We start from the raw sequence: 16,851 nt of genomic DNA on the forward strand, positions 1-16,851 counted from the left end.
AAAAATACAGTTAAATACTTACTTGAATTTAAAAAAAAAATATTGAACAATAAAATCAAGTAGTAATGCTTCAAAGTCTACATATGCATATATTAAAAAAAAAAAAAAAAAAAAAAACTTTCACCAAACTCTCAATGTTGCTGAAGATATAAATAAAAAAAAAAAAAAAAAATGAAATGTTTATGTATAAAGAGAGGATCTATATGTGAGGATGAATATTAACTGGAGCGTAGAACCTTCCATAAGCCAAAAAGTGAAAAATAAAATTGGCTTGAGTACAATGAAAATAAATATTTGAGATTCAATTTGATAGACATTAAAGAATACTATTTAATCATTAAAAAAATAAATAAAAAATTCAAGTTGACAAGGAAGACGTCAATTAGTCACAATGAATGAGAATGAAAGTGTTAAATATTTTTTTTTTTATGAAAATAAATTAAAAACGAATAAATAAATTTAAAAATAATAAAAAGAAAATATAGTTCAGGTGTAACTAATTGATTGGAGATTTTTATGATGATAATTAATAAAATTTTAATAATAATTTTACATGTTTTTTTTTGGATGTATTGGTGAAGGTTATTTTGAAAATATTCTTTCTATACTTCATGGTCCCTTTAAATAATTGACCCAATAATATCTCAGTGAATTTAATTGTTTTGATATACTTGCACTCGCCTTGAAATATAATATTGTGAATTATTTTACTCCTTCGTCGTCACGCCTTAAACATTTCTTCATCTTGTTTATTTATTAATTTTTTTTTTTTTATCTTCTTGGAGTATTTAATATGATTTATGAAATATCAATAATAATTGATTAATTTAAAAAATAAATCTAAAAATCAACAATAGGTAAATCAATTATTTTTATAATCAATTTTTTGTTATAATTATTATTTATTTATTAATATTTATTGTTAAAAAAATTTAGATAATTTATTATACAGAAAAATGATTGTTTTTATTTTAAAAACAAAAAAAATTGACTAAAAAATTTAACTAGATTTTTTTAATTTTGTTTTTTCGTTTGTTTAAATTCAATTTTTCAATTGATTATTTATAAAATATTTATAACAATTAACAACATTACAAAAATTAATAAATCAAAAAATTTAAATAATTTTTTTTATGCTTTTAGTATTTTTTTTTTTATTTTTATAACTTTTTTTTAAGTCAAGACAAGTGGAAGTCCTTGATGAAGATTCTGATGTTGCTTCCTTTCGCTTTTAACAATCATCCGGATACATATGTATATATGAAAAAAAAAAAAAAAAACCCGACCTTCCATTGCATAAAATATATCAACAACAATCTCTCACACGCATGCTCCAATTTTAACTTACTCTCTAACATTACAGAATGAAAATAAAAAAAATTAAATATAAATAAACTCATCTTATTTTCTTGTGCATCAAAATGTGACGTTTTTTTTTTTATGTTATAATTTTAAACGCTTGTTAAATATATCATGCAAATTATCATTAAAAAAATATATAAAATGTTTAAATAATTATACAATTAATTTAAATGTATTTCTTAATTTTATTTAAATTGAAAAAAATTTATCATCATATTTTTTTCTTTTTTATGTTTTCTTTATTGTTATTTATATTTTTTTTTTTTTTTTTGCAATGCGGCATATAATGTATTATTTTTTTTTTGTTACACAGTAAATTGTGTAAAATTATTACACTCATAAAATGACAATACGCATTTTTAAAATTTACGGAGAAATGAAAATTATTTGTGAATTTTTATGCATAAGACAATAGAATATGCATATTATTTTTCCGGAAAATTATTATTGAGTAAATTATAGCGGAAAAGATAATGTAATAGTTTGAGAAATAAAAAAATTAATTTTCTGAAATACATATTTTATACAAAATTGCAAAATTAATAAATAAAAATATATAAAAATGACCTGTTTAATAATCTAATAATTTTTTTTTTATTACTTTGTTTCAGGTAAGATAATCAACCAATTATTGAGTTATTTTATTCTAAAAAAAATCATCTTAATTAATGGTAAGCGTATTTATTAAAATTATCTAATTAAAATTATAACTTTTCTTATATTATTTTCATATTTTCTCAATTAAATAATCAGCAATGAAATTAACATCCAATTAGCCACCAAATTACGTGATTTTTTTTTTTCCGATAAATTTAAAATGTAAAACAAAAATATCAATGCACTTTCTCGTAACTAGAAAAATATAAAAATAATTAATTAATTAAATTCAATTTATATTTCTTAAAACTATAATAATTAATTATTTCACTGGAAAAAAATTTAACAATTTATAATCATTCAAAATATTGTTATCAAAATTCGCCAATTTACTATTTTTTTTTTTTTTTATATACCCGCTTTTTTTTTTCAAATTAAAAATTTTTAAATATCCAACAGAGATGATAACTCATGATTGATTGAAAGTTTAAAAAATTAAAAAAAAAAAACATTTTACAAAAATAATTTTACCTGATGAATGAAAAAAAGAGTAAATTTAAAAATCAAAATGTTCAAAGTTTAATAACATGAAATGTAATTAAGCCAGAAGGTCCATCAATGATATTTTAGTGTGAAAGAGAGAGAGACAATATCTTTTAGCTAATCAATTAGTTTATAGCTAACGAGGGCGAATTGTACCCCCAGGCAAACTAAACTTACATAAGAAATTAACTGCTGTTGGCAATGTTGAAATGAGAAAAGCCAACAGGGCCTAATGACTAATGACAAAAAAAAACCCGGATATTAATTTGCAAAAATTCAATCATGTCAATCACAGCTGAGTATTTTGACAAAAAAAAAAACGAATATATTTTTAATAATTTTTTTCCATTGAGTAATATCAATTTAAAATGATAAAATTAATAAATTTATAAATAAATTGCCTCAAGGTTTTTTTTTAATAATTATTTGATAAAATTTATATTGACCTTTTGGCAGACAAAATAATTGGTCTTTAATTGTCGAAATTAAATGATTTTGCCTGTGGTTAAAATTTATTTATTTATTTATTTATTTATTTTTGATATGTGAGGTATTATATTTATATACCAGAAAGTAATTTATTTTGAATTATGTAATATTGGCTGAAGGAGTTATTGGGTGGGCTTTGTACGCAATGGGACTACTTGTCACATTGTTCAATCAATTGGTTGTTCAATACAACCAACTCAGATTTAATCACTTTCTCTCTCTGTTTGTCTGTCTTTCTCTCTTGAGGTTTGTCTATGCGTTTCACATGTACTTCATGTCCCCAAGAGTCAAATCTCTTTGATCAATTGTTGTTTCAACTATGAATGACTGGGAATAGGAATTGTTTTTTTTTATAAACAAAATTATACATTGAATTGAAATATAATATATTAAAATTTACTTAATTATATTATATGTTTTAAATATATTATGGAAATAATATTTTCAATTTAATACTGTACTGCGTAAAAAATACAGTTGGTAAATCCAACAAAAATTTTATTGAAATTATTGGATTATTTTGTCAGGGAGTTATTAAAAATTATATTATATGAATTTTATTTTTCTCTGATGTATCCTTGTTTTTTATAAAATTTTATACATTTTATAAAATAAATCAAGTCATAAAATATTAATTTCAAACTCGTGCAATAATAACAAAACAAAAAAAATGTAAAAATTTATTTTTTATAAATATTTCGGTATCATAGTGAAAAATAAAATATAAATATTTCTATTATCTTCGACAATTCATTCAATTGTTGAAGATAAAAAAAAAATTATTTGTTTTTTATATTTGAATTGACATTGGTCATTGTAATTTAATACATAGGTGAAAAAGTCAATGCAATGTTTAACGATTTGAAAAAATATTTAAAGGATGACTGACAAGTCATAAAATTTTATATACCGCAAATGCACCAATGGAAACTAACATAAATTTATATGTTATTTGTTTAGCCTTCAAATATTTCAATATCATTGAAAAATAAAAAAATATTTAATAAATAAATTTTTAATATCATCGATAAGTTTTTGTATTTTTTCGATAGAAAAAATATTTTTCATTTAGTATCGCAAAGTTTGTTTTGAAACAACACATTAAAAATATCAAGTTTAAAAATAAAAATGAATACAATAATAATAATTATTATTGCTTTTTCAAATATATTTTTTGATAATGCACAAAGTCAATTTGATCAATCTGAAAAATCAATTGTTGTTAAAAGTCGAGAAAGACGCAATTCCCCCGAAGATATGTAAGTACAATATTTTATTAAATATTAAATATTATTTTTCACTAAAAAAAAATTTACTAATTATTATATTCTAGCTTTCAAATTCATCCAAAACTTTCTCGACAATCTTCATACAAGATAGTCATTGATTTTTGGAATAATCAAGCAATAAAATCAAAAATAATTGAAAAAATGTCTGCTCCTCGAAATATTAACCTAACAATAATGATAGATCTTATTGCAACTATATCCCAAAGTATTGAACGTTTAGAGTTACCTCCTATTATTAAGAACGATCTATCATATATTGCTGGATCAATTGGAAAAGAATTATTCAATTTCCTACGAAGCATACTTATTTCATTAAGACCATCACAAAATCTACGCCCATCATTTTCTGATTATATTGACAATATCCAATGGACAGTGTATGGAACAATTGATAAAATAAATACCTTGGTATCAATTTTAAATAATTTTGAAAGTAAAAATTTATCACCTGAAAAAATTAATTATAAATATATGTTTTTTGAGGCTTGTAACTATTGTCATGTAGAAACTATCGAAAGAATATGGCAAATATTTTCAGATAATGAAAAACAATACGTTCAACATACAGTTGTCAACTCATTTTTGCAAAATCATAATACTTTTTATGATCCATCTAATGTGGCAACTATCTTGTACTGGATAAATACACATTTTGAATTCAACAGACCAGCTGATGAAGTTCCAACCAGTCGTATCGAAAGAATAGAACGAATTTTTCAAACACATAAATCTTTAATTTTAAAAAATAATAATGAAAGATTAAAATATTTTTTTTTACAATTGAATTTTAATGAAACTCAAAAAGATGATTATATTACAAGTTTTTTATTAAATAATATTCCCCGTGTTTTGGAAATATCAGATGATAATTTTGTATTTTTAATGCAACAATTGACAGAAAAAAAAAGAATTGAATATTTTCAAAATAATCGTGTTTTTTCATTGGATCATTTTATCAAAGCATGGCCATCACGTATTTTATATTTTGAAGTATTCGAAACAAGTAAAGAAGTTCCAGATAAAATAACTTCTATTGGGTATACAAGTTTATTGAATAAGATACTTAAAAGAATAAGGGATGAATATGTTGAATTTGGTGATTATCAACAAACAAGTTTATGGATGTTTGAGAAATTTTGGATTGATTACAACCGTTATTTTGATAAAGAAATCATCGAAACATTTTGGTCATTTTCTTTTCATATAAAATTTAAACTTGGAATTGTTGCAAATATTATATCAAAATGGAATATAAATACAATTGAACCTTCAACACTTCGAATAGAAATTATAAAAAATTTCACTGACTTAGCTCGGGAATTTAATGTACCACAACATTACAATCTACTGTACAATATAGCTAAAAAAATTATGAAAAATCGAGAGCAAAGAAGATTATTTTTGGCTGATATTCAACTGGAAAATATTTGCAATTATTTTATAATTAACGGTGAAAAATATGAGGAAATAAATCGTCTTGTTAACTGGAAATATAATGGTAAAAGTGATGAGATAATAAAATTTCAAAAATCAATCAAGTGGATTACAATTGTTGAAGCTATTCAATCAACTGATGTTATCCATAGTCTTATTGTTGACGAGATATTATTACTAATTGATTGGATTCCTTTTTCAACAAAAACAATTAATGCATTACATAAATGCATTAATAAATATTTAAAAAATAAAAATAATAAACCTGTCAAATGGGATAAATTTTATATTTGTATTAAAAAAGTAAAACCAAATTATAAATGTCCATAATAAAATTTAAATGAATAACATATATAAGACATTCGAGATAAAATAATAAAACTTTAAATTAAAAAAATAAATAAATAAATAAATTTCAATCATAAATGAAATTTCTTTTGAAAAATATGAATTTTAAAAAATATAAAATAATATAATAATAATAATGCTGTACTGCGTGTGTTAATGATGATATGTATATTTAAACGAAAATAATAATAAAAAATATAGTTGAAATTTTTATTTGTTTTTTATTACTCTGGCCTTCAAGCAGTGGCAAAATTAACAATATTATTTTTTTCTATTGAAAATAGCTCGAGTGATTTGTTTGCTGTTGGACATCGATGCAATTAATTCTTTTCAAAAATAACATTCTTTAAAATATTTTTTTTTTATTGTAAAATGAATATAATAATATGTGGCTCAAATATTATTTTTTGTTATTTAAATAAATATATTATATATTGTGAATTTTTTATGATAAAAAATATTTGTCACTGTCTGAAGGCTACGGTGATAAAAAAAAAATAAAAATTTATTTTTTATCCTTTGTTCACTGAAAAATAATAGGAAAGAATGAGGAAAAATAAATTGAATGTATATTCTCATTGTAATAATAATATTTATAAACATTTTTTTCTTTAAAATTATCTAAAAAATATTAATTTTTCTGGACTATTTTTCTTTTTTAATCCGTACAAGCTGTTTTTATTTGAGAATTAAGAAAAAAATCTCTCAAAAAAACCCTTATTACGCAACATTTTATGGCGTTTTAATCAATTATATTTGACACATGATTTTATAATCAAGACCATTCAATGCAAGGAATGATTATTAAAAATAAAATATAACTTTATAATTTTAGTGAGAAAAACATTTTAGTTAAAATAATAAAATATATAAAAAATTAATAAATAAATGAAAATATAAAAAGTACGACTCACAAGTCATAAAACATTAATATTATATACCGCAAATGAAACAATAAAAACCAACATAAATTTACATGTTATTTGTTTAGCCTTCAAATATTTCAATATCATTGAAAAATAAAAAAATAAATTTTTAATATCATCGATAAGTTTTTGTACTTTTTCAGTGGAAAAAATATTTTTCCTTCAGTATCGCAAAGTTTTTTTCGAAACAACACATTAAAAATATCAAGTTTAAAAATGAAAATGCATATAATAATAATTATTATTATTGCTTTTTCAAGTATATTTTTTGATAATGCACAAAGTCAATCTGAAATATCAAATCCTGTTAAAAGTCGAGAGCAACGTAATATCCTCGATGTTTCGTAAGTACAATATTTAATTAAATATTTAAAAGAAAAAACAATTTACCAATTGTAATCAACTATATTCTAGACCAGGCTTTGAATTTTTCCCAAAACTTTTTCAACAATCTGCATACAAAATAGTCATTGATTTTTGGAATAATCAAGCAGTAAAATCAAAAATAATTGAAAAAATTCCTGTATCTCTCGATGTTGAGCCAACAATGATGATAGATTTTATTGCAACTATATCGCAAAGTATTCAACGTTTAGAGATACCGTCTTATTTTAAGGAAAATCTATTATATATTAATGGATGTATCGGAAAAGAATTATTTGATTTCATACGAAGCATACTTATTCCATTAAGACTATCACGAAATCTACGCCCATTTTTGGATGATTACGTTAACAATATTCAATGGACAGTGTATGGAACAATTGATAAAATAAAGACCTTGGTATCAATTTTAAATAATTTTGAAAATGAAAATACATCACCTGAAATAATTAATTATATATTTATGTTTTTTGAAGCTTGTAACTATTGTCATGTAGAAACTATTGAAAGAATATGGCAAATATTTTCAGATAATGAAAAACTATACGTTCAACATTTTGCTGTCAATTCACTTTTTCAAAATTATAATAATTTTTATGATCTATCTAACGTGGCAACTGTATTGTACTGGATAGATACACATTTTGGATTCAACAGACCAGCTGATGAAGTTCCAACCAGTCGTATCGAGAGAATAGAACAAATTTTTCAAACACATAAATCTTTAATTTTACAAAAAAATATTGAAAGGTTAAAATATTTTTTTTTACAATTAAATTTTAATGAGACTCAAAAAGATGATTACATTACAACTTTTTTATTAATTAATAATCAAAATAATGTAGAAATATCAGATGATAATTTTGTATTTTTAATGCAACAATTAACAAAAGAAAAAAGAATTGAATATTTCCAAAATAATCGTATTTTGTTATTGGAGCATGTAATTAAATCATGGCCATGGCGATATTTATATTTCGAAGCATTGGAAACAAGTAACACTGTTCGAAAAATAATCCCTCCTGTTGATTATGAAAATATATTGAGGACCATATTTGAAAGATTTCATGATGAGTATGATGAATTTGGTAATTATCAACAAATAAGTACATGGATTTTTGAGGAATTTTGGTATCATTACAAGGGTCATTTTGATAAAAAAATCATCGAAACATTTTGGTCATTTTCTTTTGATATAAAATTTAAACTTGGAATTGTTGCAAATATTATATCAAAGTGGAATATAATATCAACTGGACCGTCAGCACTTCGAATAGAACTTGTAAAAAGTTACATAGACTTAGCTCAGGAATTTAATGTACCACAACATTACAATCTACTGTACAATATAGCTAAAAAAATTATGAAAAATCAAGAGCAAAGAAGATTATTTTTGGCTGATATTCAACTGGAAAATATTTGCAATTATTTTATAATTAACGGTGGAAGATATGAGAAATTAAATCGTCTTGTTAACTGGAAATATAATGGTAAAAGTGATGAGATAATAAAATTTCAAAAATCAATCAAGTGGATTTCAATTGTTGAAGCTATTCAATCAACTGATGTTATCCATAGTCTTATTGTTGACGAGATATTATTACTAATTGATTGGATTCCTTTTTCAACAAAAACAGTTAATGCATTACATAAATGCATTAATAAATATTTAGAAAATAAAAATAATAAACCTGTCAATTGGGATAAATTTTATATTTGTATTGAAAAAGTAAAACCAAATTATAAATGTCCATAATAAAATTTAAATGAATAACATATGTAAGACATTCGAGATGAAATAATAAAACTTTAAATTAAAAAAAAAAATAAATCAATAAAATTCAGTCATAAATGAAATTTCTTTCGAAAAATATGAATTTTGAAAATGATAAAATAATATAATAATAATAATGCTGTACTGCATGTGTTAATGATGATATGTAAATTTAAACGAAAATAATAATAAAAAAAAATCATATAGTTGGAATTTTTATTTGTTTTTTATCATTCTGGACTTCAAACAGTGGCAAAATTAATAATCACATTTTATTCTATTGAAAATAGCTCGAGTTATTTGTTTGCTGTTGGACATCGATGCAATTAAATTTTTCAAAATAACATTCTTTAGAATATTATTTTTTTTTTTTATTATAAAACAAATATTATAATATTATTTTTTTGTTATTTAAATAAATATAATATATATTGTGAATTTTTTTTATGATAAAAAATATTTGTCACTGCCTGAAGGCTACACGGTAATAAAAAAACAAATAAAAATTTATTATTTATTTTTTGTTCACTAAAAAATAATGCTTATCGATATAGAAAAGAATGCGGAAAAATAAATTGAATATATCCTCATTGTAATAATAATATTTATAAACATTTTTTTCTTTCTTTAAATTAATTTTTTTGGACTATTTTTCTTTTTTAATTCGTACGAGTCGTTTTTATTTGATAATTAAAACAAAAATCTCTCGAAAAAAAACCCTTATTACGCAACATTTTATGGCGTTTTAATTAATTATTTTTCACACATAATTTTATAATCAAGACCATTCAATGCAAGAAATGATTATTAAAAATAAAATATAACTTTATAATTTTAGTGAGAAAAACATTTTAGTTAAAATAATAAAATATATAAAAAATTAATAAATAAATGAAAATATAAAAAGTACGACTGACAAGTCATAAAACTAATATTATTTACCGCAAATGAAACAATAAAAACTAACATAAATTTACATGTTATTTATTTAGCCTTCAAATATTTCAATATTGTTGAAAAACAAAAAAATAAATTTTTAATATCTTCGATAAGTTTTTTATATTTTTCCGATAGAAAAAATATTTTACTTCAGTATCACAACGTTTTTTTTCGAAACAACACATTAAAAATCAAGTTTAAAAATAAAAATGCATATAATAACAATTATTACTGCTTTTTCAAGTATAATTTTTGATAATGCACAAAGTCAATTTAATCCATCTGAAATATCAATGGCTATTAAAAATCGAGAGAGACGTAATCCCCCCGAAGATATGTAAGTACAATATCCGTTTAAATATGAACCCCTTATTTCTTAATAAAAAAATCATATATATATTTACAAATTTCCCCTTAAATATATTTTAGATCAAGCTTTAATTTTTGTCTAACACTTGAACAAAGATCTCTATACACAACAGCAATTAATTTGTGGAACAGTCAAGCGATGAAATCAAAAATTAAAGAAACATCATCATCATCAGAATTTTTTCGAGGTTTCCATTCAGAAATAGTTGTATCAAAAACCTTTCTGGATGTTATATATCAAAATATTGAATCTTTAGAATTACCAACCAAAGCTAAAGATGATCTATTATACGTCAGTCATCCAATTGGAAAAGAATTATTCAATTTTTTATTTGAAATAAGCTATCTATTGCAACCCATAGAAAATCGACGTCCTCTATTTACCGACTACGTTGACAATATCCAATGGACAGAGTATGGAAAAATTGACAAAATAAATACTTTAAAATCTGTCTTTAATCATGTCAACAATAAAACAACATCTCTTTTAATAATTGATTATAAATTTATGTTTTTGGAAGCCAGTAAATATTGTGCGATAGAAATCATCCAAGAATTATGGGAGAATTTATCAGCTGCAGAAAAAGATGATATTAAATCATCATCAACCAATTCACGTCAATGTAATAATTACATTTTTTCAAATGGTTTATGCACAGCAACTGTATCATACTGGATCCACACACTTGTGGAACCAAACATTCCACATAGATATTCAAATAATCCTCTTGTCGAAATCCAAGAAATGTTTCAAAATTACAAGAGACAATTTCTAGTAACAAACACTGAAAAATTCCAATATTTTTTTCTCCAATTAAATATGGATCAATCAGCAATTGATAGATTTATCATTGATGATTTATTATTACGTCATAATAATATGATAAAAATAACAAATGATAATTTTGTATTTTTAATGCAACAATTGAGTGAAGAGGAGAGACAAATTTATCTTCGAAATAATCGTGATTTTTCGTTGAATCATTTGATTGATTCATGGCCATGGAGATATTTGTACTTCGAAGCATTTAAAGCAAGTGCAATCAACGAAAGTTCCATGACACCACGTGATTATGAAAAGCCATTATTGCAAATTATCGAAATGATTGATATTGAGTACAATGAATTTGGTGGTTATCAACAAACAAGTTTATGGATGCTTGGAAAATTTTGGTCTGATTATAAAGAACATTTTAAGAGGGATCTTATCGAAGAATGTTGGTCATCATATTTTGAGATAAAACCTAAACTTCAAGTTGTCTCTGCTATCGTATCAAATTGGAATGTTAAATTGATTAAACCAACAACAATTAGAATTAAAATTCTTAATAAATTTATAACTTTTGCTTATATTTTTTATAGAAATCAACAGTATAATTTATTGTACGAAGTGGCTGATAAAATTATGAAAAATCAACAGCAAAGATATTTATTTTTAGATGAAATTTCACTTGAAGAAATTTGTACTTATTTTATTATAAATGGTGATAAATATAATAAAATTGATCGACTCATTGATTGGAAATACAAAGGTAATAAATTTGAGAAAGTAAATTTTAAAAAATCTTTGAATTGGATAGTAATTGTTAAAACTATTAAATCAACTGATATGAAACATGAATTTATTGTTAATAAATTACGTTTGTTATTTGACTGGATTGACTTGCCAAAGAAACCGACAAAGGCATTACACAAATGCGTTAGTAAAAATTTAAAAGAAAAGTCTGTTAATTGGCCGAAATTTGAATTTTGTATTTCAAAAGTTGAAAGACATATGTTTCATTGTGTAAAAAAATTTTTTATATAAATTACAAGTGTTTAATTAAAAAAATATATTCAAGATGAAATAATGAAGATTTAAATTCAGCAAAAAATTAATAAATAATAATTATAATTAAATTTTAAAATGTATTCTTTATGAATAATAAAATGAAAAAAGTATATTTTAGTTATTTTTTTGGGGATGAAATATTAATTTTAAATGATAAAAAATATGGTTGATAATATTGATGCTGGTGGAATGCAAGTTCCTGGTAAATTGACCTCAATATTTAACAACAAAGATTGATCAATAATTACCTATTTACCTGTATATTTATTCAAACATAAGTGACTTGGTTTATCAAGCAACTATTGTTTTTATTTAGTTCTAATTGTTCATAAATAGAACAAATTCCTTTTGCAATATGTATCATTATCTGTAATCTATATCAAGAATGAAATAAAAAATTTTATAAATAACAATAGGATACAGGTAAATATTACTTTCAAAAGATATAAGAAATTTTTTTTTTTTGGTTATTAAAATCACGTATATGTAACTGGCAATTCAATAAATAATCTTTTTTTTTTGGTGAAAGTTACCGGTCAAAATTCAAGTGAAATTATTCATTTTTTTTTTTTTTATTGTATTTTTTTCGTTACATCATTCTTGATAAATTTTATTTCAAATTTATTAATCAATTGGTATTTAAAAAATTGATTATAATAACTGTAAAATATTTTTGAAAATAAAAAACAAAATTTTTTTTAAACAAATAGATAAATTACAAATTGAAATTCAATAATTAATAATTTTTATTGAATGTTTATTATGTTCATCATAAAAATTGTATAAAAAAAATTTTTTAAATTCATTTATTGTAATTTAAACTTGAAAGTACTTGGCGAAAGTGATATAAAAAAAAACCCCATTAAAAATCCATTTTTGTTTTTTTCTTAATTTAACTATACCATTATTGATCCTTAATTATGTATTATCAATTTTTTATTCAACAATTTAAGTATCGTCTACAACACCTTACTCTATACTCAAAAACTTTTGCTGTTTTTTAAATTTTTATGCTGAAAAAAAAAGAGTAAAATTATATACCTATTTCTTTTGAGTGTGTTTCGAAAGTAGCATTGACCTTGAAAAGAAAATAAACAAAAAAACCACGACAAATATTAATTTTAAAGATAAAAAATTGTATTAAAAATAAAAAACAATTTCAAATTATTTATTTAAAATATCAAAATGTCTATAATAATTTCTCTTATGATATGATATTTAAGAGTGAAATAATGCTTGTCACCCTGGTCTTGAATGAGCTCATTATGCATCAAATAAATGCAACAAAATCAGCTTAGCATACAGAGAAAATAAATATCAAGGAAGTCAATGACGACAGCAACCTATCATTACAATAATAACATATACTTTATTTATTTTTTTCTAATAATTTTATTACACATGGCTTTGGGCTTGATATCGTCAATCAATTAGTTCCCATATATGGCAATTTTAAAGAGTAAAAAAAATTATTAAACTGATAAAAACATGAAAAAAAAAATATGTAGATTCAAAGTAATTACAACAAAGCATCGAAAACACCACACTGATTATTGACATTTTTAATAATTGCTCCACCAAAAATTCTAACAGGTGTTCTACTCCAAGATATCAATAAATATTTAGCATCAAAAAAGGGACTTGCTCTTCCACAATTGCAATCATTATATGAAATTTTTATGAGCTTTAAACCCATTGGCATATCATCCAATAATTTATCAAGTGTTACACTTGGTTTTTTAGATAACTGTGTTGTTTTTCTAGCTCCTATCACTGAACCAAATTGCATGTCAGGAAAAATTATTGATCCTGTTTTATATTCTTCTTGTAATCTTGAATTTAATGATGATAAATATAAATTTTCTTGTTTATCAATATTAAATCTTTCAAATTCTGAATAATCAAATGGTTTTTTTCTATCATTATTCAGATAATTATTATTATTGAGGGTATTTAATTTTTTAAATGATGATTTTAGTAGTAAATTAAAACCCAATACAGCACCTTCAATACCATCTTCAAGTCCTTTATCAAAATCAGTGTATTCTTGACCAAGGACGATGTCACCATTTTTTGGTATTACAAAACCTGCCATCTGTAAATTTAAATTTAAAAAAAATAAGACCATTTAAATTATAAAATTTACCAGGCTTTTAAATGAAAATTAAAAATTATAAAAATAATTTAAATTTAAATTTAAATGATGCCTAAATTAGTTGATGATTAGCTGAATTTTTTAACAATTAATTTTGATAATTTGTGATAAATTTATTAGAATTTTTGATCAAGTAAAACTTACTTTTGATGAATAAGCATCAAGTTTATTTTGCCCATCGATCCAAAGACCATATCTACCATTACTATTATCCCAACTTTGACAAATATGATACCATTGATTTTCAAGTATTGATATTGGCTCGTTAAATAAAATTGTATTATTTATTTCCAAATTTATACTACGACCAAATGGCGATATCCAAGCTCTGACAATACGTTGTGTATCATTTTCTAAATAAAAAAAATTAAATTTTATTAAAAACATACTTTTATGACATGAAAATATATCAAGTTTTTAGATTGAGATCAACAAGATGCCTGATATGATAACTAGGTCAACTTTCATAGTGTTGCATAAAAAAATAATAATAATAATTCAAGTTTATTTCCAGTAAAATTGTTGCATTAAATTTCACTCAGTAAAAAAAAATAAAATCACACAATCAATTAGTTAAAATTGTCTTTTAATTTATAATTTATTTTAATATTTAATTTTATTTCTCTAATATAAAAGTGTAAAAAAAAAAAACAAGCCAATTAATTAATTTAATTGAGTTAAATTGTATTTGCTTTTAAGTAATTATTTATTTTTACATGAACGTTAAATTCTTTGTAAAATAGAAAAAAGAAATAAAAATTCATGGCGTAATTTTTTTTTACAATTACTCACTTTCCACTTATCATAAGCGAATTTATAATCCGACAAAAAAGTAATCCGGCAAATAAAAAAAATATGCAATACTTGTTAGTCTAGTATTTATTTATAATAATATATCATTAAATTTTAAATAATATATTATAAAAAAAATGAAATATGACTTACTTGAATATGAAAATATTGAATGTGCAAATGTCAAGTTCGAGGACTTGACCCAGACACAAAAAGTAAATTCATTAATGTCAGGAACTGGTAATTGCCATCTGAGAAACTAAAATAAATAATTAATAAAATTAAAAATTAATAAACAATTCAACTAAAAATATAAAAGAAATTTAAATTCAAAATTCAATTAGTTAATTTAAAAAATTAAATTACAAATTAATTTATAATTAAAAAAATATATTTACTTGAATGTATCCACGTTGTGTCAACAATACTTTATGCAATGGTGTATTGTTAATAAAATTTTGAAGATTACCATCATATTTTTTATCAGCAAAAATACCAATTAACAAAAATATTAATATACCAATATTTATTAAAATTATTTTCATAATGATTTATTATTATTTTACTATTATTTAAATATTTTTGTTATTGTTGTAACTTTATGTTTATTTTATTTCTATAAAATAAGACTGGTTGTTTTGTTCCTCACGTGTGAAATGTAAATAAATTTTAAAATTGAATTAAACTCATATAGAACCAACAAAATACATGATTTTTTTCATATCGGGGAAGTAGTTTTAAATTAAGGGTGGGAGGTTTAATCCCACGGCAATTTTATTAACAAATTAATAATTATTTATCCTTCAGGGATTAAATGTCATTTATACAATATAACAAATTTTTATATTTAAACATTGACACTGTATTTAATTATTTATAAAATTTTACTTTCACTACTTTTTTTTTTTTTTTTCTCAATTGATTTTCAATATAATAAATCAACAAGTGATTGTTATTTTTTATAGTTTACCATTATAAATAATGTTAAAAAATTTAAAAAAATAATTTCACGCCCTTTTTATTATCGATCACTTTGTAGTTTCCCTAATCACTGGCCTTCATCGCTATGAATAAACTCTTGTATTTTTTTTTTTTGTTCACTTTTATGGGGAATTTTTTTTTATTTATTTATAAAAACGAGAGCATCTCTTGTATATCATCGATCCAACAAATACTGCCGCCTACTTATACAACACGCATGGCACATTTCACTTAGCACACGCCTCTTCATCATACAAAACAAACGTCCACTTGATACAACAACTTTTTACCAACGACACCAGTCACTCTGAAAAACTCTCCAAGAAAAATAAGAAAATTTTTTTTTTTTTTCTTTATCTTTACGTGACTTGCCAGTGACGCTACAACTTGCATTCAAATTAAATAACTCAAATTATCCGGTGGGAGATACGCGTGGTTGGTTTTTTTTTTTTTTTCAAATTTGTGCATCATATGAAAGTTTTGTTTCGAGTAATTTTTTTTCCAACACCATAAGTTACATTATGTCATTCGAAATAATTTACATTTTTATTTGGATAATAACGAGAGTGTTTTGAAATTATTTATTGTTTTATTTTTTTATTATTTAAATATGGGAAATTTAACTTGATACTGGTTCA

At 22.5% G+C, this 16,851-nt stretch overlaps 2 protein-coding genes across 19 annotated transcripts in view; one reads left to right on the forward strand and one right to left on the reverse strand.

The window, feature by feature from the left end:
• LOC122858652 overlaps window positions 1-16,851 on the forward strand; it is an 81,906-nt gene that overhangs the window by 52,369 nt on the left and 12,686 nt on the right. The window lies entirely within an intron of this gene.
• Window positions 13,149-16,642, reverse strand: LOC122858708. The gene is made up of 4 exons (XM_044161806.1): window positions 15,631-16,642; window positions 15,386-15,491; window positions 14,585-14,793; window positions 13,149-14,380 (listed from the first exon to the last, which is right to left on the reverse strand). The coding sequence occupies exons 1-4, from the start codon at window positions 15,775-15,777 to the stop codon at window positions 13,805-13,807; spliced, it is 1,038 nt and encodes a 345-aa protein (XP_044017741.1). The 5' UTR covers window positions 15,778-16,642; the 3' UTR covers window positions 13,149-13,804.

Source organism: Aphidius gifuensis, linkage group LG6 (assembly GCF_014905175.1).
Source record: "Aphidius gifuensis isolate YNYX2018 linkage group LG6, ASM1490517v1, whole genome shotgun sequence".
Taxonomy (NCBI): domain Eukaryota; kingdom Metazoa; phylum Arthropoda; class Insecta; order Hymenoptera; family Braconidae; genus Aphidius; species Aphidius gifuensis.

Bases quoted from the DNA above. Each gene is read 5' to 3' on its own strand.
- LOC122858708 (XM_044161806.1), bottom strand. From the start codon at position 15,777: ATGAAAATAATTTTAATAAATATTGGTATATTAATATTTTTGTTAATT. The intron at 15,492-15,630 runs GTAAATATATTT...TATTTATTTTAG, and splicing joins CACAACGTGGATACATTCAA to TTTCTCAGATGGCAATTACC. The intron at 14,794-15,385 runs GTAAGTCATATT...TTTTTTATTTAG, and splicing joins TTCAATATTTTCATATTCAA to AAAATGATACACAACGTATT.